Here is a 21,415-nt window from a genome sequence, read left to right on the forward strand (position 1 = left end):
CAGTGTGACCACCATCCCCCAGAAAGACAAGCACCCTGACTGACACATTCACCCTCATGGGAGGCCTGGACAGGGAAGGGGCTTAAACCACCCATCAGTCCTGGCCCCATGGGGACCTCTGCCCTCCTCCTCTCTCTGTGAAGACCTCTGCATCGTCCGTCCTCAGATGCACGCTCACACCTCTGCATCTGCCGCTCCCTGTCTGAGCCCTGCCCAGGTGTCTGCAGGCGCCCCTCTCCGTCGGGCCCTCCTGTGATGATTCTCCTGGTGGAGACCGGGCTCCCTGCCCCATTTCCTTTCTCTTTGCTTTCTTCTCTCCATCTCCCCCTGCAGGCGACAAAGCCCTGTGAGCGCAGTGGCTCCCTCTGGTGTCCTTGTCGTGGCACCCAGAACGGGCTCAGTGAAGACTTGGTGTGTGAGGACATCCTGGTCTTCTTGGCAGCTGGGAGCTCCCCTGGGAACAGGGACCAGCTGGGACCACATCCCCCGAGGCAGCTGAGATGCCCTCCCACCAGCAAACAGACCTTTCCCCTCTCAGCTGAGGTCCCCCCGGGCACTTGGGCCCCCTCTTCTGGCAACTAGGACCCTGGTCCCCTGGGCAGCTGGGATGCCCTTGTTGGGCAGTGGGGCCCTCCTCTGCCTGTGAGACCCTCCTCTGCCTGTGAGACCTTCCTCTGCCTGAGGGACCCTCCTCTGCCTGTGAGACCCTCCTCTGCCTGCGCGACCCTCCTCTGCCTGTGCGACCCTCCTCTGCCTGCGGGACCCTCCTCTGCCTGCAGGACCCTCCTCTGGCATAAGCACCCCTCCTCTAGTGGTGGGATCCCTCTTTCCTTCCCAGACCCTGGAACATCCCCCTGTGGCATTTGGACCCCTGCTCTGGCTGGCACCTGGCTGCTGCTCAGCACGGTCACGGCAGTGTCCCCAGGACCGGGACTCTGGCCTGCCCAGCTCCCCTCCCCCCACGCTGCACCCAGCGCCGCTGGGAAGAGAAAGCTGCAGAGGAGGCTGGAGAATCTCGGACACTTTGGCTGGAGAGTGAACACCTCCCCCTCCAGATCGTCCCTTTCTGTCCCAGGGACCCAAGGAGTCTTTTTCCCACGTCCCTAAATCCGAGTTGCTGCCGCCGTGACGCTGCCTCCCCCGCCTGTTAGGATTTGGGTGCTTATTTCTGGGCATCGTGGGCCTGGGAGACCCCACATTTCCCAAGGGTGGTGCCAGCTTTTCCATTTTCCTAGTCCCTGTGTGCCGGGCCAAGGCTGTCCCAAGACGCTGGGGTGTGGCAGATACAGTCGGCCTCTGTCCACAGACCTGCTGTCCTGGGGCCTGGGCAGCCAGGCTGAGGCCAGAGCTTTGGAGACCAGTCGAATGTTCCAGGGATCCACAGAGTCTGCCAATTAAAGCGGCAACCTTAAAGATCCTTCTCTCTAATTCGGACTGTCATGGATTGGACCTGGTCACCTAGAGCAAGGTGTGTGTGAGAGAGTGTGAGTGTGTGTGTGCCTGTGTGTGTGTGTGTGTGTGTGCGCGCGCTCATACACTATTCCTTTAACTAGACGTCTCTACCCTGATCTCATTAACCCCCGCCCCCGCCCGGGGAAGCTTAGCAAACACGCTGCAGGCCCGAGGTCTGGGCACACGGAAGGCTCAGAGGGCCGGGGGGTCTGTTGACGGGACCAGTTGAGCCTGAGAGGGGAGTTGTGTTAACTCCCAGCGTCACTGGTGTGTCAGCAAACGTGGATTTGTCCCCTGCAGTGTCACGAGAGAGCCCAACCAGGCCCTGGGACGAAGAGCTTCCACCGGCAGGAAGAGGCAGGTCCCCCTTCTGCCAGGGCTGGTGAGCGGCCGCCTGCCTCCGTAGTCAGATCTGACGGGGCTGCAGTCACAGTCGCTGCCGGTGCCGTCTTCGCTGCTTTCGAACCGCTGCCCCTGAACCGCGCCGTGGGGCCGCCCACGCCGTCCGCGAGGTCGAAAGCACTGGGGAGCCGCCTGCTGCCCGTAGCAGGCAGCCCCGAGGGATCCGGGCCCCCCTGGACGCAGCCCCCAGCAGGGGTCTCGGGAAAGAGCCTCCGGGATGCCAGGAGTGGAAACTTCTGCAAAGAAAAGTGACTTTACAACATTTTCTGTAAAAGGGTCACACAATAGACATTTAATATTCCGAGAGAGGGATAAAGCCCAGAGTCTCGACAGTCTCTGGGTGCCGCCAGCCCATTCCCGCAGTGGAGTGTTTATTTTGACAAGTGCAAAGTCTTATTGAAAACTATTAAGAATTAGTGTTAAGTCCACATCTGAGAAGCGATTGCTGCACGTGGTCAGTAAATCCCACCTTCTTTGAACTCAAAAATTCCCTTTATTTCCAAATAGGTTTTTCATCCATGTGAACGCGCTGCTGTCTTTACAAAATGGTTTCTTGAAATTACTTTTTAAAGGTTTGTTCTTGCACAGGGCCTGGCAGCAGAACAAGGCGGAGTCCCGTCCGGCCAAATGTCTCACCGCGCTGGGGCCACAGTGAGAAGCTGGGGCGGGGTTGGGGGGGGGCAGCAACAGCCATGTTCGGTGCCACTGTGGGGCAGCCGATCCAGGGCGCTTCTAAAGTCACAAGATGCCGAAACGTAGATGGTGAGGCTGGGTCCACGTGAACCGCACAGGCCACATCCTTGGCTGATTTAAAATCTGGCCAGTATAAAGGGATTTGGATGAAGTACAGTTAATTACGTTACATAATGCGCAGATGTGTTGAAAAGAAAAGGAAGACTTAAACATATTCTCAACAGAGGACAAGTGTGGTCCCCGGCAGGGCGAAGCACAGTCCCGGGAGCAGAGGGTCTGAGTCCCGGCCCCACGGCCTGGCACCTGGGAGGGCTCCGCTCACCCCCTCCCTTCCCGCCCCTTGTTTGCAGCCAGAGCCAAGTACAAGCCCCTGAGCCTCCTCTGTGGATCTGGGTTAGGGTCCTGCTGACATTTTGCTGAGACAGGAAGATCCGCTCTTTTCCTGTGGGGTCCGACGGGTGCCCCGAGCTGGGGTCTGGGCGAGGGGAGCCCTGGCCCTCTGGGGCGGCCCTTCTTGACCGCGGTTCCCGACTCCGAATGCCTCCTGTGCACACAGCCCCTGAGCCACACTGTGACCACTGCCCTGACCCCGGCTGACACCTGCCTACAACGAATGCTCCCTGCCCCGTCTTCGGCCTGTCCCCCTGTGGCACACAGGTGGGTCTCAGAGGGTCCCCTGCATGGAGGGCAGCTCTGTTTGGGGCCCACAAGACTTGCCAGGACACGGCTCCCGAAAGCCTTTGGTGCAGGTCATGGGGGAGCTGGAAGCCACCACCCGTGACAGCAGAGGAAGGGGCGTCACCACAGCCCAGCGGTCACCACCTTGGCTGGACGCAAGCAGGTCTGGCCCCGTCGGCTGTAGTGACTCCTGTGAACTTGAGGAGACAGAGAGCTGCCGCACGTGTCTCCCGCTAAACTCTTCCCTGCTGAGGGCGCCTGAAGGCCGTGCCCAGCTTCCTCGTCCGCGCCCCACACTGAGGGTTCCTGTGTGGCGGGAGGGGGGCACGGCCGGCCATCGGCTCTGCCCGTGTCCTCTGGCCGCACCTGCCCCTCCTGCCCCGACAGGTTGGCATCTACCTGCGTAGCGTGCTCTGGACTCGAATCGCAAATCGTCGCATGGCGGCTGCTTGGCCCCTCTGACACGCTGCCTGTCGTCTCCCGTTCCTCCCTCTGCCGTGGAGATCTCTCCGGGCACAGGGAGCCGAGGCCCCCTCTGGCCCGTGTGGTGGCCCAGGTGGCGGGCACCTGGGGGAAAGCTCTTCTCTCTGCAGTCCCAGGCCTTTGAGCCTATTGCCCCCCTGCCCTGAGGATCCCCGGTGAGGCCGGGGAGAGTCGCAGGCGTGGAGGGCCGTGGATGAGGGTCTAAGACTCGGAGCTGGCCCTGGTGGGGATGGATGGAGAACGTGTCCCCCAGGAGCTGCTGTGGCGCACGGGAGACAGGAAGGGACATCGCCCCTCCCGGCTGCGGTCGAGAAGCCGCCCTTGCCCTCTGGGCTGCCGCCAGCCGCAGGGAAAGAGCTGGAAAACGGGTCAGCCGTGAAGCCGCGTGTCCATAGAGGGCAGTCTTGGTTTACCGAACGGATACCTTGACCCAAGTTGCATTTGTTCTCACTTGTTAGAAAAACACACTATAAATTTGCCATTACAACAAAATCAACATGTCTTTTGTATTAAAAATGTCATATAGCCAATGATTTGTGTTTGTGTCACAGCTGTGTGTGTTGTTCCTTGGGAACAAACATTTCTTTGCTGCAGAAAGAGCATATGTTGGTTTGAAATGAAACCTCGTAGCCGAAAGGTGGAGCATTCCTGGCGAAAACGCTGAGTGTCGCACCTCGTCCCCTCTTAGCCTCCTGACCAGCGGAGAGCGAAGCCCCCCGTCTGTCAGAGATGGGCGCAGTGCGGCGGCTGTCCCTGTCCGCCCGGTGGGCATCGATGACTGAGCCTGTCACTGCCCCATCCCCCGTCCTGGGGGCCTCGGAGGGGCAGCTCGTCCCCTGACGCCACATCAAGGCGGGACCCCCTGGTCGGAGGAGCTGGAGATGAGCTGCTAGGAAGAGGCCCAGCACCCGACTCCACAGCGCACCCCTGCTACAGGGGCACGTTCTGCGGATCTGGTGGGGCGTCCTCGACGAAGGCCCCTGGGCTCGCCAAGGGGGTTCTTGGCTTTGCACTGGAAAGAATTCAAGCGTGAGCCAACCTGCAGCAGAAAGTTTATGGAAAGCGCCAGACCACAGATCCCACCCCAAGGGCAGAGTAGGGGTCCTCTCCGAGCAGGAGGGGCCCTGATGGTGACGTTTCGGAATGTTGCAAACCCTGTTAGGAAACAGCCGCACGTGGCCAGCATGGTCTCGTGCACAGGCCACAGAGGTTAATCGCAAACGGCCGTCGCAGAAAGGCAGGTGCAGGCAGCGTGTAGGCGTCCGGCTTAGTAGTTCATCCACCTTCAGGTGTCCCTGGCGGCACCATCCGCTACTTCCTGGACTTGCCTGTGCATGGGCTTGGGGTCCGGTATCGGCCAAATGCAGCAGCAGGCCAGCGGATGTCTCGGGGGGACCCCGCGGGGTCAGTGGCCGAGGTCTGTGCAGCACAGCTGGCCGACAGGTGGACGGGCCCCATCACGGTGGTCTTGTTCAGCCTGTCACTCCCATCCTCTCTCGACAGTTAGGGAGTTACGTTTCTAAATCGTCTTTTGCTGGCTTCAGTGGTACAACATACTCCCAGTGCCCAACCCAGTGGAGCGACCTGAGTCCTTGGGGTCTGTCCCCCACCCAGATGGGGGTCAGGCCCTTGGGGACACTGGGTCATGCGCTCCGTGGCTTAGGGGCCGCTGCTCTCTACCTCGCAGTCCCCCCTCGTCCTTGGCTCTGCGGGAGCTCTGGATGTGGCCACATCTCCCTTTGGTCAGAGGCACGGTGATGGCGGGTCTTACGCCCACTCGGCCAGCTTGGGGCGTCCAGTGGAGTCGAGCACCAGCCTAGGTGTCGTGTGAAGGTATTTTCAGATGCGAGTAACATCGGAACCAGTAGACGCTGAGCAAAGCAGGTGACACCCCCACCATGTGGCTGGGCCTCGCCCCGTCAGTTGAAGGTCTTAGGAGCAAAGTCCGGTTTCTCCTGAGACTGAGCCGCAGGTTTCCCGCGAGTCCCTGGGCTGCCCTGCCGACGTCAGACTCGGGGCTGCAGCAGCAGCTCTCGCCCAGTTTCCAGCTTGCCGACCTGCCCTGCTGATTTCAGATCTGCCAACTCCCACAGCTGAGGGAGCCAACTGCTTAAACTCTCTCTGTCCCTCGGTCTGTCTCTGTCTGTTTCTCTGCGCACACGCACACGCACACGTATGCACACAGTCAGGGCCCTCAGCTGCGTGGCAGGGGGAGCCATCACCTGTCCTGCTTCCCAGGCGAGGTGGGAAGGGGAAGGGCTGGGGTGTCCCTGGGCTTCTCCGCCTGGCTCTGCGACCGGGCGTGGCTGTCCGAGGGAGCCAGAGCGCCCACATTGTCTCCGCCCCACGCCCTGCCCTGAGCCCACGCCCCACACCACATGCAGACGACAGCCCACACCTCAGCCACCGCCACGCCGCGGCCACCATCGACAGCGTGGCCTCCGGGAAATCAGGCCTGACTGCTGGAGCCTGGACGGGGCTCAGGAGTCCCCCCTGGAGCTGTTTTGTGCTGGATTTTCACGCCAAGTGCTCAGGTAACTGGGGGAGCAAAATTTTCCAATATTTATCAACCCTGCAACTCAGTTCCGTTTCACAGCCCCACAAGGAATGAAGTTGAAACAGTTTTAAGATCTTTCTGCTCTTCAGTCCTTTCCTCCGCATGGGACCAGGTTGGAAGGAACAACAAAAACTTTTTTTTAAGAAAAAAAGAAACAATTCTTGATTGAGCTACAGACTAATTCTTGATTAACTCTGCTATGTTTCTAGATATATAAATAATTTACTCATGAAAATGAAATAAAATACTCTTATACATAGAATCTGCAATGCTAATTTAGCACAACCCTGCTCATGAGCAGAAAACGCTAGAACTCTAGACAAGTGGAAAATGGAGCCTTTTTCAAAATAAGCTCCATGTTCTGCACATAGAACTTGCTGTGTTAATTAAAATTCTGAAAAATCAAAGGGTTTAAAAGGGTAGCTTTATTTTTTTTTTCTTCTGAAGCAGAAAAACAGATATCTCAGCTTGGCTAAAATATTATTTGAGTTGGGAGTGAGAAAAAGAGATGAAAAAATTCCTTTATTAAAAAGTAGCACGACCCATCGAAATTAAATCTTGTAAAAATAAAAGTCACATCTGGACTAACAGCTCCGAAGCCAAATGGGTATTTCCGCCGGCTCGTGCGCACAGAACTCCTCCCGGCTGCAGTGAACTCACTGGTTTCATGCAGAATTGAAAGGGTCGATTTGAGCTACCCCAGAGACCGGGCTCAGGCCTGCAGCCTTGGCGGAGCCCTGGGCCCTGGCAGCGGCGGCACCCCTGGGCCCGGGGAGGAGCCCCTGCAGGGGTACGGGGTACCCCCATGTTCTTGATGCTCTACACAGATCTCGCAGGGATGCGAAAGCAAGGCAGGGTGCGGGGGTGGCTGCAGAGGGCCAGTCCCACGGCCTCCCAGTGGGGCGGAGGCAGGGCGTCTGCACCAGACTGAGCAGACCACCCGGGCACAGCTGCCCACAGCTCCCCTCGAGGACAGGGCTGGCCCTGGCCTGTGGGGGGTGGGCAGTCTGGGTCCTGGAAGCCACTGGCGGGAAGCAGCCCTCCTGCGGGGGGGTCCAGGAGCCCATCTGGCCCCAGGAAGGGGGTGCAGCTCAGGGTACAGGAGGGGCGCCAGGCGCCAGCCAGAGGTGCAGGAGGCCCATCCGTTGGGTCGGGTGCTGAGTCTTCCCTTCAGCTCCGGCATCAAGGGTGACCGTAGGTCCTGCCTACTGGGCGCCCAGGATCAGCTCAGAGGAGAGCAGGGGCTGCTCTGGAGCTGAAGGTCATGCAAGGTCACCCCGTCCAGGGAAATACCTGCCCTCCGCAGCCAGTGTGGATGGAAACTTTCATCAGTTTTTCTTTAGTATTTGCCATCTAGAAGCATCGCTGCTTGGGGACACCACGTGGCCCAAATGCTACAAAAGCCACCACCAGGCCTGTGCACAGCCAGTGCAGGCCGGAGCAGGCCCCTCCGGTTACCACTAACTCAGCGCGTGGCTATATTGTCACCGCCACTTTCTGTCACATGTTGCGTGAGGAAGCGTGTGCATGGACCGCACCTGTCCGTGCTGACATGCCTCCCGCGCTGACTCTTCAAACTCCCACGTCCCCCTCAGGGCACAAGTCCCTTCTCCGTGACTTGGCGGAAGGGTGGACAGCGGGAGGGCCTCAGCGGCCGGGCGTTCCTGCTGTGCGGCCCGTAGAAAGCAGGGCAGGAGCACGGTTTCCAGTGGCAGGACTGGTCCTTACAAGGGGAGGAGACACGGGTGTGCACAGGGGAGGGGGTGCGGGGGTGGCAGGACACGGCCTGGCAGGCGGTAAGGGGCTCAGGAGAAGCCCACCCGCCGACACGTGGTCCGGGACTTCCAGCCCCAGAACTGAGAGAGGACAGGCGGCTGTGACATAAGCGCCAGTCTGCAGTGCTGCGCTGCGGTTCCCCATGGCGCTAAGGCGGTGGTGAGTGAGGACGGCGGCTCTTGAATGCGTGAGGGTGGGAGGTGGCTGCCACCAAGTGAGCTGTCCATGGTCGGGGGCGGTGTCCACCGTCTGCGTGGTGGGCGACAGTGCAGACGGCCCCCCCGCACCGAAGCGCTCTGGTCCCCTAGTCCCCTGACAGAGCACAGCATGGAGCGCACCACGGAGGTGCCGCCCACAGCGGCCACCCTGGGGTCATTGCAGGGCACCATCTGCTGCCTCAGGATGCAAAGTGCCAAGTATCTCCCCTCCCCAGGACGCTGGCAAGGACAGTGAGACCCAGGCTGGCTCGAGGACGAGGGCCGGTCAGGCTGCGCTCCCCCGAGTGGCCCCTGGGCGTCCCGTGCCCCCAGCAGGAAGGGCCACGGCCCGCAGGTGACCACAGCTGCCGTGGCCACAGGTGCAGGTCATGACAAGGGCAGCACCGGCCACGCTGAAGACCAAGGTCTGTCCACTGTCTGTCTGTGCCAAGCGTGTCCTTTGTCCCTGAGAGGGCATGCGTGTGCGCGTGTGCGTGCGTGCGCGTGTGCGTGTGTGTGTGTGCTTGTGCGTGTGCGTGTGCGTGCGTGCGCGTGTGCGTGTGTGTGTGCTTGTGCGTGTGCGTGTGCGTGTGTGCTTGTGCGTGCACGTGTCGCGTGCACGTTCCCAGAAGGAAAGCGCCTTCCCCACCCCCTTTCCTGGCTCCCAGGACGGCTTCGCGGTCGGGGGGTGAGGGGTGCTGGCGCCGTCCGCTGAGCCCTGGGCCCCTCCCCAGACCCAGGGACAAATGGCACCCGCTCTGCGGGGAGCAGCCAATTCCCTGCATTTATTTGTTTCTCGCGGAGGAAGCCTTCTGTTTGGTTCTAATGAGTAGCTTTTCCTAAAGAGAAACAGTAATAGCAGCGGAAACGTAAGTGGGTTCTGTAAACTTGTAATCATACGTGTCAAACACAGGGTGGCATTTTCCCCGCAAAACAGCAACGGTGGGAAATCATACGGAGTGGGTGCGGGAAATTGTGTTTCTCTGACAGAAGTTAATTCTAAACTAAGTATTCCCTGGAAGGAAGGCAGGGAGACATTTTTACATGTCTATCATTTGTCCTTGGAGGACACAGAACAAATATGTTTTTTACGCTTGACACCAGCATTATTCCGGGCAGCCTGGGGCTATGTGCTCTTTTCCCGCTCGCAGAATTGGAGGAGAAGAAAGCAGCTCTGCATTGAGAGGAACACGTTGTACAGGTTAATCAGAGCCACGCAGAAATCAGGACGTGCCAGCCTTGGAACAGAGGGCTGGGCGCCCGCACCCGTACCCGGACGGCGAGGAGGCCGGAGGCGCCATGTGCCTGAGATGGGTCAGCGCCCGGGCAGCCGCTTGTGCACGGCGTTGCCCGTGGGGGCAGGCTCCCCAGCACCCTCCACGGGGAAGCCGTCCTCGCAGACCCTCCAGGACCCCAGATATGGGAAGGAGCCTCTGGAGAGCAGAACGGTGCTTCACCAGAGCCCTTTTCCCAGAAAGACCTCGGAAGCCGACCTTGAGAACCGACCCGGCAGCAGGGAGGTGCCCCGATGTGCCGCTCACAGCCCCTCCCGCAGCTGGGTGGAAACCGTGCACCCCAAACAGAGAGCACAGAGGCCACATCACGGGAAGCCGGGCGGCAGAGCCCGGGTGCCGAAGGTCCTTCTCGGACGAGCACACGCCGCCCGCCCTGGAGCCTCGTGGGGTGCAGGGCCTGGGTCTGTCCTCCAGCTGGGCCCTGGGTGCTCCCGCACGGCATCGTGCAGCCAGCGTGCCCACCTGCGCGCTCTCCGGAGGGAGCTGGGTGGCCCCAGAGGGCCCCAGCTGTGGGTCTGCGGCTTTGGCGAGGGCGTCTCTCACAGGGGTGGGAACTTGAGGTTCTGCTCCCTCCCGGGAGAGGATGGTGTCTCCACTGCTGGCACTGGGGCTGAGCACCGGGATTTCTGAGCCCAAAGTGCCCCCCACAAGCCCAATCACGGGGTGTTTCCAGGGGAGGGGCTCCCCAGCGCGGGGCTCCCCGGTCTGTCCCCTGCCTGGTGGCCCCACTGGACTGTCCTCACTCACTCCAGCCACCTCTCCCCACCCCAGCCTGTCCTCCCCGGGCGCAGGCCTGGCGGTGCACGAGAAGGCCTTCCCGCACCCTCTCGGGGAGCCCCAGCCTGCACACCCATCCCCAGGGAGGATCTGAGGCTGAGGGCCCAGGCCGGGTGTCTGCCAGCCGCCCCCCAAAGCCTCTCCAGAATCCTCAGCAGCACCGGGAGGGAGCGGGAAAGGTGCCCAGGGAGTTTCCCAGAGGACCATTCCAGGTCTCCGCCCTCCCCCACTTCCCTAGGATTGGGATCAGAGTGGTGCCCGCCCTCTCCAGGGACAGCTGCGGCCAAGCCGCTCCCCACGCATCCCAGTGAAGGGTCCGGAGAAGGCCCCGCAGAGGGGCTGCAGCCGCCCAGGGCTGGCACGGGCCCTCGGGCTTGGCCAGGCCTCGTGGCTCCCGGCGGCTGAGGTGGCGTTTCCAACGGGGGCACATAGCTTGGGGGCTGGGGGGCAACTCCCAGATGACAGGGGGTGCTGAGCTGACGGCAGCCAGGAGGCTCTCACGCTCCTGCAGCTGGGAGGGGGACGTCCCCACCCCTGGGCTGTCCGTGGCAGCTCAGGTGTCCCCTCCACACGCGAGGATGCAAACGCCGGCGCCTGGGGCAGAGGCGGTGAGCGCAGCAGACGCGGCCAGCGCGGAGATCCCTGCGCTGCTGCCCCTGCGCTGTCCTCCTTGCAGGAGGTAAAATGCCGCCGACACCGCCTGGGGGAGCCCCCGGGCACCAGCTGACCCTCCCCAAACAACAGCTACATAATCCCAGCCTCGTGACAGGTTAACAAGGCCCCTCGCCGAACTTGGGGCTACCCCTCTGGAGCCTTTCTGCATCTAAGTGACGCACCGCCAGATTCCGCCATCACGTCCCCTTGAACCATGACCCCACGGCAGTGTTGTCTCAGGAAACTTCGTTAGCCTTCCCACTCTGCAGGATGAAATGCAATCGCAAATGTGGGAGCAGAGGCCCCAGAAACGGTGACCCTTCCTTCGAAACTTCATTCCCTGAGCACGAGGGTGCCGCTGCGCACACACTTGTGCACACACATGAAGAACTGTGTGTGCATGTGCATGCACAGACTACACACATGCACATACCACACGTGTGTGCCACATGCGTTTGAACACACATACTCATGTGTGTGCACACGTGTACAACATGCAAACACACCACACACAACACATACTCGTGCACACACAAGAAGACACCAAAAACACAAATACACCACACCTGCATGCACATGAAGTGCCCACACATGAACACACTATGTGTGCATGCATGTGCATGCAAAGATGACACACATGCACGTACCATACGTGTGTGCCATATGCGTTTGAACACACATACTCACATGTGTGCACGTGTGTACAACATGCAAACACACCACACACGACACACACCTGTGCACACACATGCTCTGCCCTTCCACGTGAGACCTGGTGGTATCCTTGCAAGCTCTTCCCTGGGGCGGGCCCTGTCCCCGCGAGTCCCTACGCACCAGTCACAAGGGGACAGTCTGAAACTGGGCTCGGGACACAATGCTCCCAAAGGCCCCGTCTTTTGAAAAGGCCACCTCTACTCTCACCAGCGCCGCCTGTGAGTGCCTGTGTTTACTGCGTGGCCGTGAAACAAAGAGTGGCCCTGCTCTGCCAGCCACCGGGACCAGCCACTCATTGTGCCGCCTCTGGCGGCTGAGAAGCGCGGGGTTGGCAAGGCTGGATCCGGCTGGATCCCGTATCAGCAAGGGGAACTCTGGGGCCTCCGAAGTGGCTCTGTGCGTCCGGCGGCTCTGGGTTTGGCCCGGCGCCTGCTCCGGGCTGACGCGCTCACCTATAAATAACGGCGGTGACAGGTCCCCTGTCAGCACCCGCTGATGGACGGCCCTTCTCCCGCCATTACAGCCTTGTGACTGTGGGAAAATTAATTTAAGTGGTAGTTAATTTCTAATGAATTCCACTCAAGCGGTTAATACGGTCCCTCGGTGTTATGGTAACCTTCATGGATCATTGCATTATGTAAATAAATTCCACTTTATGCTGGTTTATTAAAAAAGAGAGTGAAGATTAGAAGTCGGGCTAAATCTCTGCACTTGCACACAAGTGACACGCGACAGGAAACCTCCAGGGAGGGGATCAATCCGAGCCCGTCAGGGCTTCCCCGGTGCTGAGCTGCCCACCGCGACTTCCCCAGACTGACTGAGCCGCCACCCGTGGGGCTCTGGGTCCGCATCGCTAAGCGCCTTTAGTTGCTGCTGTGCTCCAGGGAGAAGGAGCAGGAACCTGCCTTGAAACCCCTGTGAACTTTGTAACAAACCTCAGAGACGGGCCTCGGGGAGCGGAGGGCGCCTGGCTGTGAAGCCTCCATGCAGGACGAGGGCGTCCGACAGGGCTGGGCGGCTGGGGGAGGCTGGTGAGCTTGGGCCCTTGGTCACGCGTGGACGGAGGAGGCAAGCGCTGCACAAGGGAGGGGCGCGTCTGCATGGGAGTGAGTCTTCGGGGCCAGTGGAAGGGCTCGCGCCCCCCCAGGGCTGTCCGTGTGCAGAGGCGGCGCCAGGCCCAGAGCAGGATCTGACCGGAAGCGCAGCCCACACCCCCGGGCTCTGAGCTCCCTCAGGCAGACGGGGCGCCCTCTGTGCAGGCAGCCAGGCTCCCCAAGCTCTGGATCCGTGCGGGCCTGCGCTGCACCTGCACGTTCATGGTAAATTCTTGCAGTGGACTCTTGACATCCTGTCTCTGTGGAAGTCCTTGCACACACACACACACACATGTACACATAGGCATGCACACACGCGCACACACGCGTGTCACTCCAGCTCAGCCTCCCAGTGGCATTTGCTGCCCAGACTCTCCCTCCACCCTGCAACCCTTTCCTGCCTCGGCTTCCAAAATCCGACTTGCTCTTGCTTTTCCTCTAGCGCACGGACACTCCTCCTCTCTCCCTGTTGTGGATGCCGCCCCTCCTCTCCTTGGGCTCTGGGGTCGGGCCCCATGCCCTCTTCTCCAGATACGTGTCCCCTTGGGCAGCACGCGGCCCTGGGCTTTCACCGGTCACGCAGGCTTGTGGGTGACAGGGCTCAGCAGGCGGCTCTTGTTCAGGGCCTTCCACGCAGCCGCTGTCGGAGGGTGGCTGCTGCCGGGGTCGGCTCAAAGCCCCTCCTCTCCTTCCTGGCACCGGCTGGAAAGACTCGCCTGCCTCCTCGGGCATCTCTCTGCCCAACGGCCTCCGCACGCAGCAGCCTCAGTCGCTGAGCTTCCGACGCGGCCGCTGGGGCCTCCCAGGGCAAGAGCCCCAGAGAAACCTGCAGCAGGTGAGTCAGTTTCCAGAACTCACTTCTGCCACATTCTGCTGACGAGACAGTCACTTTGTGCTTGGCGACCAGCTTAGGGTATTTTAGCTCCTCTTGGTAAGTAACGATGCATCTGACAAGACCTGCTGCCCACCATGGGGCACCTTCTGGAGTGGGCGGCTGGTCCTGTACCTCCTGCCCTCATAGCTAGGGGCAGCCTGTCATGTAAGCACTTTGTCCTCTGGCCCTTCCCGGCTGACTGCCTAGATGTTGGGTGAAATAGCTGGAGCTCTGGCCACCATACGGTGCCATGAGGTTGTCATAAGGCTGGAAGCCACGCTGCACAAATGGCTGGACACAAAGACACTGGGATGTCCAAGCGTGGAGCTGCGGCATGTTTTGCTCAAACTGTCTTTTGCACTGGACACAATCTGTAACTGGCCTCAGGCGATCAGGCAGGACTCTTAATGCCTGAGTCTATGTACATACCATGCCTTTAGCACAGAATGTGATGCAAAATAAAGCTTAACACATATTCGGTTGAATGAATAAAGAGTCACAGAGTTTGATTCACTTACCACAGGAGACTCCTGTACACTATCTCGAACAACATGTTAATTAAATTGATAAAAGTTATGCACAAAAACTATGACAGTTTTAGAACAGGTGATCATTTTACTCAGCGTTGAAAGAGCGATTATACCTTAGACAGAAATCCTAGGAGAAGGCAGCACTCCAGAGCTCTTAACAGACAGCAGATGAACGGCCAGCCTTTCCGTATGGCAACTCAGCCCATGTTTGCTATACTGGCATCGCCGTGTAAGGAAAAACATGCATCGCTTTCTGAGGACAAGACAACGACTCTTTAATAGGGGCCAGACAGGGGGGTCTCTGAGTTCCACCCTGGGAGCTGCTGAGGGGTCCCTGAGGCTCCCGGGTCTGCGTCCTGGCAGCTTGTTTCTGAATAGTGACACAGCCAAAGCCAGTTTCTCACGCTTTGCAGAAGAGCTTTCTCTGCCCTGTACGTTTCTCATTTCTTCCACGAATTTTGAGTAGAAAATGACAAGTGGGCACTTGGAGGAAAAAAAAGAAATTAACCTCTAATTTGGAATCACAAACACTAATTATAAAATAGGAAACAAAATGTTTTATAAATTAAAAAAGAAAAAAGACAGAATTTGTATAGATGCCGAAAAATGCCTTAAATCAAAAATAACAATCCCAGTATCCTATGCCAACTTGCTGAGGAAGTCACAGCAGAGCCACCTGGAGAGAGAATGAGGATGCCCCGTCGGTGGCTGGCAGGAATCACAGGGACACACCCTCGGGCTGCGGGACCCGTGCACAGCGGGGAATGGGGGTCCCAGGTGTCTGCTTAGAGATTCGAAGGCGGTGCCGGGGGTCCTGGAGGGGCCCTTTTCTAGGGCAGGAGGCTGGGTCTGGCCTTCGATAGAGAATTTCACTGGATACATGGGTGTCTTTTGCATTTGGAGCTGTGTGAATACATTATCTGGTAACGATAATTTAAACTAAAATTATTTTTTAAAATATTTGTACCACTTGTAGTGGGTTTAATAGCATCCCCCTAAAAAAATTCCTGTCTACTGGAAACGTCAAAATGTGACTTTATTTGGAAATAGGGTCCTTGCAGATGAATTAAATCAAGGATCTCGGGATGCGATCATCCTGGATTAGGGTGGGCCCTAAACCCAGTAACTGGTATCCTCACAGAGGAGGCGGCCTTGGAAGGAGGGAGGCAGGGGTGGAGCCAGGCGGCCTGGGCACTGCAGCCCAGGGGCTGGGAGGGGCAGGAAGGGCCCTCCCCGGGAGCCTTTGGAGGGAGCTGGCCCTGCCACACCCGGACTGCGGACTGGTCTTCAGACCTGGGACAGAGTAAGTTTTTCTGCTGTTTTAAGCCCCCGAGTTTGTAGTATTTGTTATGGCGGCTGCAGGAAAATCATACGCCACTTTTTTCCTTTTTTAATCATCTTGGCCTCTAATAAAGAAGTATAGTGGAAGTGTAATTAACAAAGTAAGTAATGTTTTTCTTACTTCCATCTTAAATTTGTCTTCATTTGGGATGAACAAGAGGGGGTCTTTCTAAAGCTGATGGGCGCATCATGCGCAAGAGTAGACATCACACAGCCTCTCCTCACCCGGCCACTCTGATGAACAGCAACAGCCACAGAGAGTCCCTGTGTTTAGCAAAGAGTTTTTTTTTTTTAAATAAAGCCAACAAAATGGTAATGTCTTTGTCACATTTTTTAACAAAGAATAAATGCTTTTATGAGAAAACTGTTTCCGTGAATTCTTAAGGCTTTAAATTTTAAATTTAGGAAGAGAACATTATTTCAAGATTTAAATTTTGCAAAAAAGCAAAAGTCAAAAATAACCTGAGTGGTGACAGGGAGGAGAGCGTCACTCCTGCTGGGGAACCGTGTGCAGACTGTGGAAGGAATGTGTCCGCAGTGTGGAGGTGTGATTCGACGTGAACATCTGCGTGTTGCTATGTATAGCTGGGTCTGGAGAGAAGCCCCTGCTGGAGGGAGCAGGAGGCCAGGGCGGGTTTTTAAAAGCTTCTTTTTGTTTGTTGACACTTTCTGACTTTTAAAAGTGAATGATAGGTGTTCAAAGGTCTTTAGAGCAGAAATGAAAGTCCCAGGGCACCTGAAACCCTCCACGTGCAGATGCTAAACGGACTCCCCTTCACACGCACACAATTACACACAACTCTGGGGCGACCGTCAGAGACTGCCCTTGCTGTAGGGAATGTTCCAGAACAGGCTTGGCAAATGTTTTCTGTAAATGGCCAGAGAGCAAATGCTGTAGGTTCTCTGGTGCAACTACTCATCTCTGCCGTCAGGAACTCTGCAGCCTGGAGATGTCCACGTACGGCGCGTGACGAGCGAGCGTGGCCATGTGACAATAAACCTTTATCAGCAAGAACAGGCAGTGGCTGGACTGGCCAACGTCTGAGTAAGAAAAGCCTGAGGCCGTCCTTTGTGGATGTTGACGAGGCTGAAGGTCACACACACACACACACACACACGGTAATGAAACCAAAGGGAGAACACACTTGTCCTCTCCACTCCATGTTTTAAGATTAAAGACACTCTTAAAAATGGCTTGTCCTGAGCTCACATATTTCCTGGGTTACGTGGTTGGTGACAGGGAATGACAGCGGTGGGGAGGGGAGGGCGGAGAGGCGGCCTGTCCTGTCAGAGCTGTCCTCCTAGCAGCCTCTGGGACCAGCTCCCGGATTCGGGGCATACTGGCAAAATGGGACGAGGAGGGGGTGGCAGGCGCCCGGTGCAGAGCTGGGCGAGGCTGCCCTTCCCGGCTGAGTCCCAGCCCAGGTTCCTACGCCCGGGCCTGGGAGCTCAGGGCTGGGACTGGCCGGAGTTGGGGGCGCTCGGTGGATCAGTCCTGGCTGGTGAAAAGGAAAAGCTAAGGCCCCTTGGAGGAGGAGGTGAGGGCAGGGGGCAGGCACTGGCTTTTCCTCTGTGTTGTTAAATTGCTCAAATTCTTTTCCAAAGCATAAAATGGTTCATAACTTTTTGTGGTTTTTTTTCTGGGTATCAATATAAAAGAGATACAAATGTAACTCCTCCAAAAAAAAAAAAATTCAAACCCACACAAGTGAATTTCCCACTTCGTTTCCACCTCCCGTCCTCCCGCGGGAAGTGGAAACCACCGGTATTTTGGCAGATGTTGCTCCAGAACTTTTCTTACAGTTACCTAAATGTTTTTGCTTGGAAAACTATGTGTTTACATTTGTGTTTAATTTTTATATAAATGAAAACATACTTTGCACACTGCTGCACGGCTTCCTCTGTGTATTTAATATTCAGAAATACATCTTGGCCGGAGTTCTGAGATAGCTCTCGGAGGACCGTGCCGTGTGTCTGAGAGCTGCGAGGCTGTCCCTGGAGGCCCGTGTGACAGTGGACCCGGCCACCTGCCTGTCACTGGACATTTACTCCAGACAAACCCAGCCCCACACGTGCCCACACTCCAGCTCAGCCGTGCTGAGGGTTCCCTCTGTGGGCCGCCAGCCAACCTCAGCGCCAGCTGTGGGTTTGGCCTCGGGGGCTGGGAGGCTCTGAGCAAGGCGGGGGCTGGGGGTGGGGTGGGAGCCTGTCCACGGGGCGGGAGTGACCATTCAACGCCACGGTCACTGTGGGGGGCACACTGCCCGCCAGGCCCTGTGGTGGACGCTAGGACACAAACGTGGCCAAGCTCTGCCCTCAGCCCGGGTCTCGTCTGTTAGGCTGCGATGATAAAATCCCACAGACCTGGTGCCTGGTAAACACCTGGAGGCTGGAAGTCCAAGGTCAAGGCGCCAGGAGGCTCCGTGGCTGGTGAGGGCCCTGCTTCCTGGCTCATGGGCAACCCCTTCCTGCTGTGTCCTCACATGGTTGACGGGAGCTCCGGGGTCCCTTCTGTAAGGGCACTGACCCCATCGTGAGGTGCCACCTGCACACCTGGATCACTCCACTTCTAAACCCTCACATTGGGGGTTGGGTTTCAACGTATGAATGTTGGGGGAAACAAACATTCAGACCCAGCCCTCTGGGTTCTCAAGAACCCTGTGGGGAGGCCCAGTAGTAGTTAGTGCCTTTCTAAACAGGAGGCCTCCACGGAAGCTTCCAGCCCAAGACCCAGCCCTGAGGTGTGAACAGAGTCGACTCACACCTACGGAGTCTCTCTCCACGGTCTCGGGCCTGCAAGCTCCCGTGTCTTCACTCGCAGAGGTGCTTCTGCAGGCGGCTTTCTCCTGGCCCTGGGGCGACCTTCCAACCACGAGCCGTGAGAACCTGTGGATAAATGGCCCCAGGTCCTCTTCTCCTGCTGGGTCAACTGAGGCACGTTCCATTGGAGCTCCAGGATGTAGCAGGGTGGCACCCGGTGCCCTCCCACTCTGTACCCAAGAAGCTCTCCTCCCTCCGATTCTCTCCCCCCAACCCCCCCATGCCCCTACTCCTGATGTCACCTCCCAGATGCATCAACTACATCTCCAGACTTACCACAAGCCGTGCCCCATTAGGACAGGGAACATTAATCCTATGTCACGGTGGGGAAGACATACTGTGCCCAAGGGCATTTGGCAGTGTCTGGAGACGTCTGTGTTTGGGCCTGGGGTGGGGGGTGCCGCACCTGCTGGGCCCAGGATGGTCCCAAATGTCAGCAGTGCTGAGGCCGAGACGCCCTGGCCTGACACCACAGAGCTCTGCCACTCTCGTTCTGGGACTGAGGCTTGGTGTGTCATTATGAGCCTTGTAACATTTAGATTCCACTGAACGCAGCTCCATCCAATAAAACGTATTCTGTGGTGCCCCCGCCGCGGTGCAGTGTCACAGGGCTGGCTGCACTTAAGGCAGGGCAGGGAGGGCCATGGAGAGGAAACAAGACGCTTACTCAGGCAGCAGGTGTGCAGCCCGAAGCCAGGTCTCCTGCGGAGCTCCACACGCACACGCACTCACGCATATGCACACACCACACCTTGAGAGAACTCCCTCTCCCTCTCGCTGAGGCGTTCTCAGGCCAGGTACGCAGATCTCCTGGTAGGATCTGGCTTCTGACACTCCCTTTTGGGACCCGCGTCCACAACTCCTCACTCAAGAACAGCGGGGCGAGGGCTTCCCTCCCGCTGGGCAGCAGCAGGCTCTTCACAGGGCTCCCGCTCCTTTCCCTCCACCCTCTGCACCTGGGCCAGACACCTGCAGCAGGCTCTTCACAGGGCTCCCGCTCCTTTCCCTCCACCCTCTGCACCTGGGCCAGACACCTGCGGGCTGCAAAACTCGGGTCAGAGCTGCCGTGGCCGTGGCTGTCTGCCCATCTGGCCGGGAGGACTTATCCTCCCGTACTAGGCTTGCGTAGGTCTCACAGTTTTGGAAACTCCTTTCTGGAAGGATGGGGAGGTTCCCCTGGCCCGGAGGAAAGGGGACATGTGAGAAATCACTCCTACATCTTGAGCGTTTGCTCTGGGCTGCATGGTGTCCCCCCACCCCCAAATCCATGAGTTGAAGTCCTACCCTCAGGATCATATTTGGAGACAGGGTCTTTAGCGAGGTAATCAGGGTAGAGTGAGGTCACTGGGGTGGCTCCCAAGCCAACATGACCTGTGTCTTTGTGAGAGGAGATGAGGACACAGAGAGGAGGCAGCGTCCACACACCAAGGAGGGAGCAGCCAGCCCCACCCACACCTCAATCTGACTTCCAGCCTCCAGGACAGAGAGAAAATCTATGTTGACTAAACCCCCATCTGAGGCACTTCGTTAGGGCAGCCCAGACTAAAGCAGCACGCCCACGTGGTGCCCTAACACAGCCTCCTGAGAGTGCACACTCCTGCTAACCCAAGGCGTGGGGGTAAACCGATTCCTGGTCCTAGTGACCAGGGTGGGCCCAACCACCCCATCCCCCCTCCCCGCGGGAGCAGCCTCCAGGCAGGCCACTGCCGTGAGTCATTCCCAAGCATGCAGGGGTGGCCGTCCCCCAGCAAGAGGCTGCTCCCTCCAGTCTAGGCTCACTCAAGGGAACCTCGGGACCAAGAGTGCAGCAGAATGACGTCTGGAAACCTCTGAGACCGAGGCATAGAAAGCCTCGCAGCATACTCTTGGGAAGCTCCTGTGAGCAGCCACAGCCTGCCACACCCGGAGCAGCCCTGCAGCAGGGGCCACGTGGAGCAAGCAGCTGGGGCCATCGTGGGAGTGTATCCTGCAGCTGGTGCCACGGAGACCACAAACCACACAGCTGAGCCCTTCCCCAACTCCTCACAAAGTTGTGAGCAATGTAAATTGCGGACTTAAGCCCCTAAGCTTGGCCTAGATTGTCATGCGGCAGAGGAGACCGAGACACTCACCATTTCTTCCCAGAGGCCCCAGGTATCCTCACACAGAGGTAAGGAACTCCGGCCCTGCCCTCACGAGGCCCTACCTGCAGCCAGAGATCAGGAAGGGAGGACTATGCCGTTCAGAAAGTGTATTTACTTTTATTGCAAAACGTCTTTAACGGTAAACTAATTATGAAGACACATCAGAGCCGGAAAGAGTAGTAACACCGAGGGCACTTGCTACGAGTCGCATCCTGCTGACTCTGGCGTCGCAATTCTCTGGATCCGTGAAGCCACTTTCCAAGGCAAGGACGCGGTGACAGTCGGTGACAGTCTGCGCGTTGCTCTGCAGGGGCTACATTTGCCTCTGCTTGTGCCGGGGGTGGGTCTTGCAGTAGATGAACCACCGGCCCCGCCTCTTCACCAGGTAGCAGTCCTTGCAGCGCTTCCGGAGCACGCCCTTGGTCTTGAAGCCCAGCGCCGGCTGCAGGAAGGGCACGGGGCCAGCCCAGAGCGGGGGCCCGGCCAAGAGCGAGGAAAAGGCCGGTGGGAACGCGGCGCGGGGCGCGGGCCGGAGCAGGGGGAGCACGGCCGCCGCCGCCCGCAAGAGCAGGGTCGCCATGCCGCAGCCGGGCCTGCGGGAGGGAGGGCGGTTACTCGGGTCCCACGTTCAGAACCGCCCCAGAACCGCCCCGTCCGCCGCGCCAGGACGGAGGGCCGGGACCCGAGCCCACACGATGCGGCCTCCCCAGCCCGACCCGGGTCCCCACCGCGGCCCACGGCCCGCCCAGCCTCCCGATCCCCCGAACCCCAACTCCCGGGATTCCCGGGATCCAGACCTGGCAAGAAGGTCCCCAGCCGGCTGCGCACCGTCGCTCTGCGCCTGCGCACTGGGGCAAGGAGGCCGCCGCCAGGAAGAAAGATGGCGGCGAGGCCTCGCGTGGCGCAGAGACCGGGGCGCATGCGCGCTGGCGCCTAAAGCGGCACCAGCCGTCCT

At 58.6% G+C, this 21,415-nt stretch overlaps 1 protein-coding gene across 1 annotated transcript; it reads right to left on the reverse strand.

Annotated features, from left to right (window-relative positions):
• Window positions 1-20,573: 20,573 nt before the first annotated feature.
• MRPL36 (mitochondrial ribosomal protein L36) lies at window positions 20,574-21,368 on the reverse strand. Its single transcript, XM_069492510.1, has 2 exons — window positions 21,258-21,368; window positions 20,574-21,053 (listed from the first exon to the last, which is right to left on the reverse strand). The coding sequence occupies exon 2, from the start codon at window positions 21,038-21,040 to the stop codon at window positions 20,774-20,776; it is 267 nt and encodes an 88-aa protein (XP_069348611.1). The 5' UTR covers window positions 21,041-21,053; window positions 21,258-21,368; the 3' UTR covers window positions 20,574-20,773.
• Window positions 21,369-21,415: the final 47 nt, after the last annotated feature.

Source organism: Eulemur rufifrons, chromosome 17 (genome assembly GCF_041146395.1).
Source record: "Eulemur rufifrons isolate Redbay chromosome 17, OSU_ERuf_1, whole genome shotgun sequence".
In the NCBI taxonomy this organism is placed as follows: Eukaryota; Metazoa; Chordata; class Mammalia; order Primates; family Lemuridae; genus Eulemur; species Eulemur rufifrons.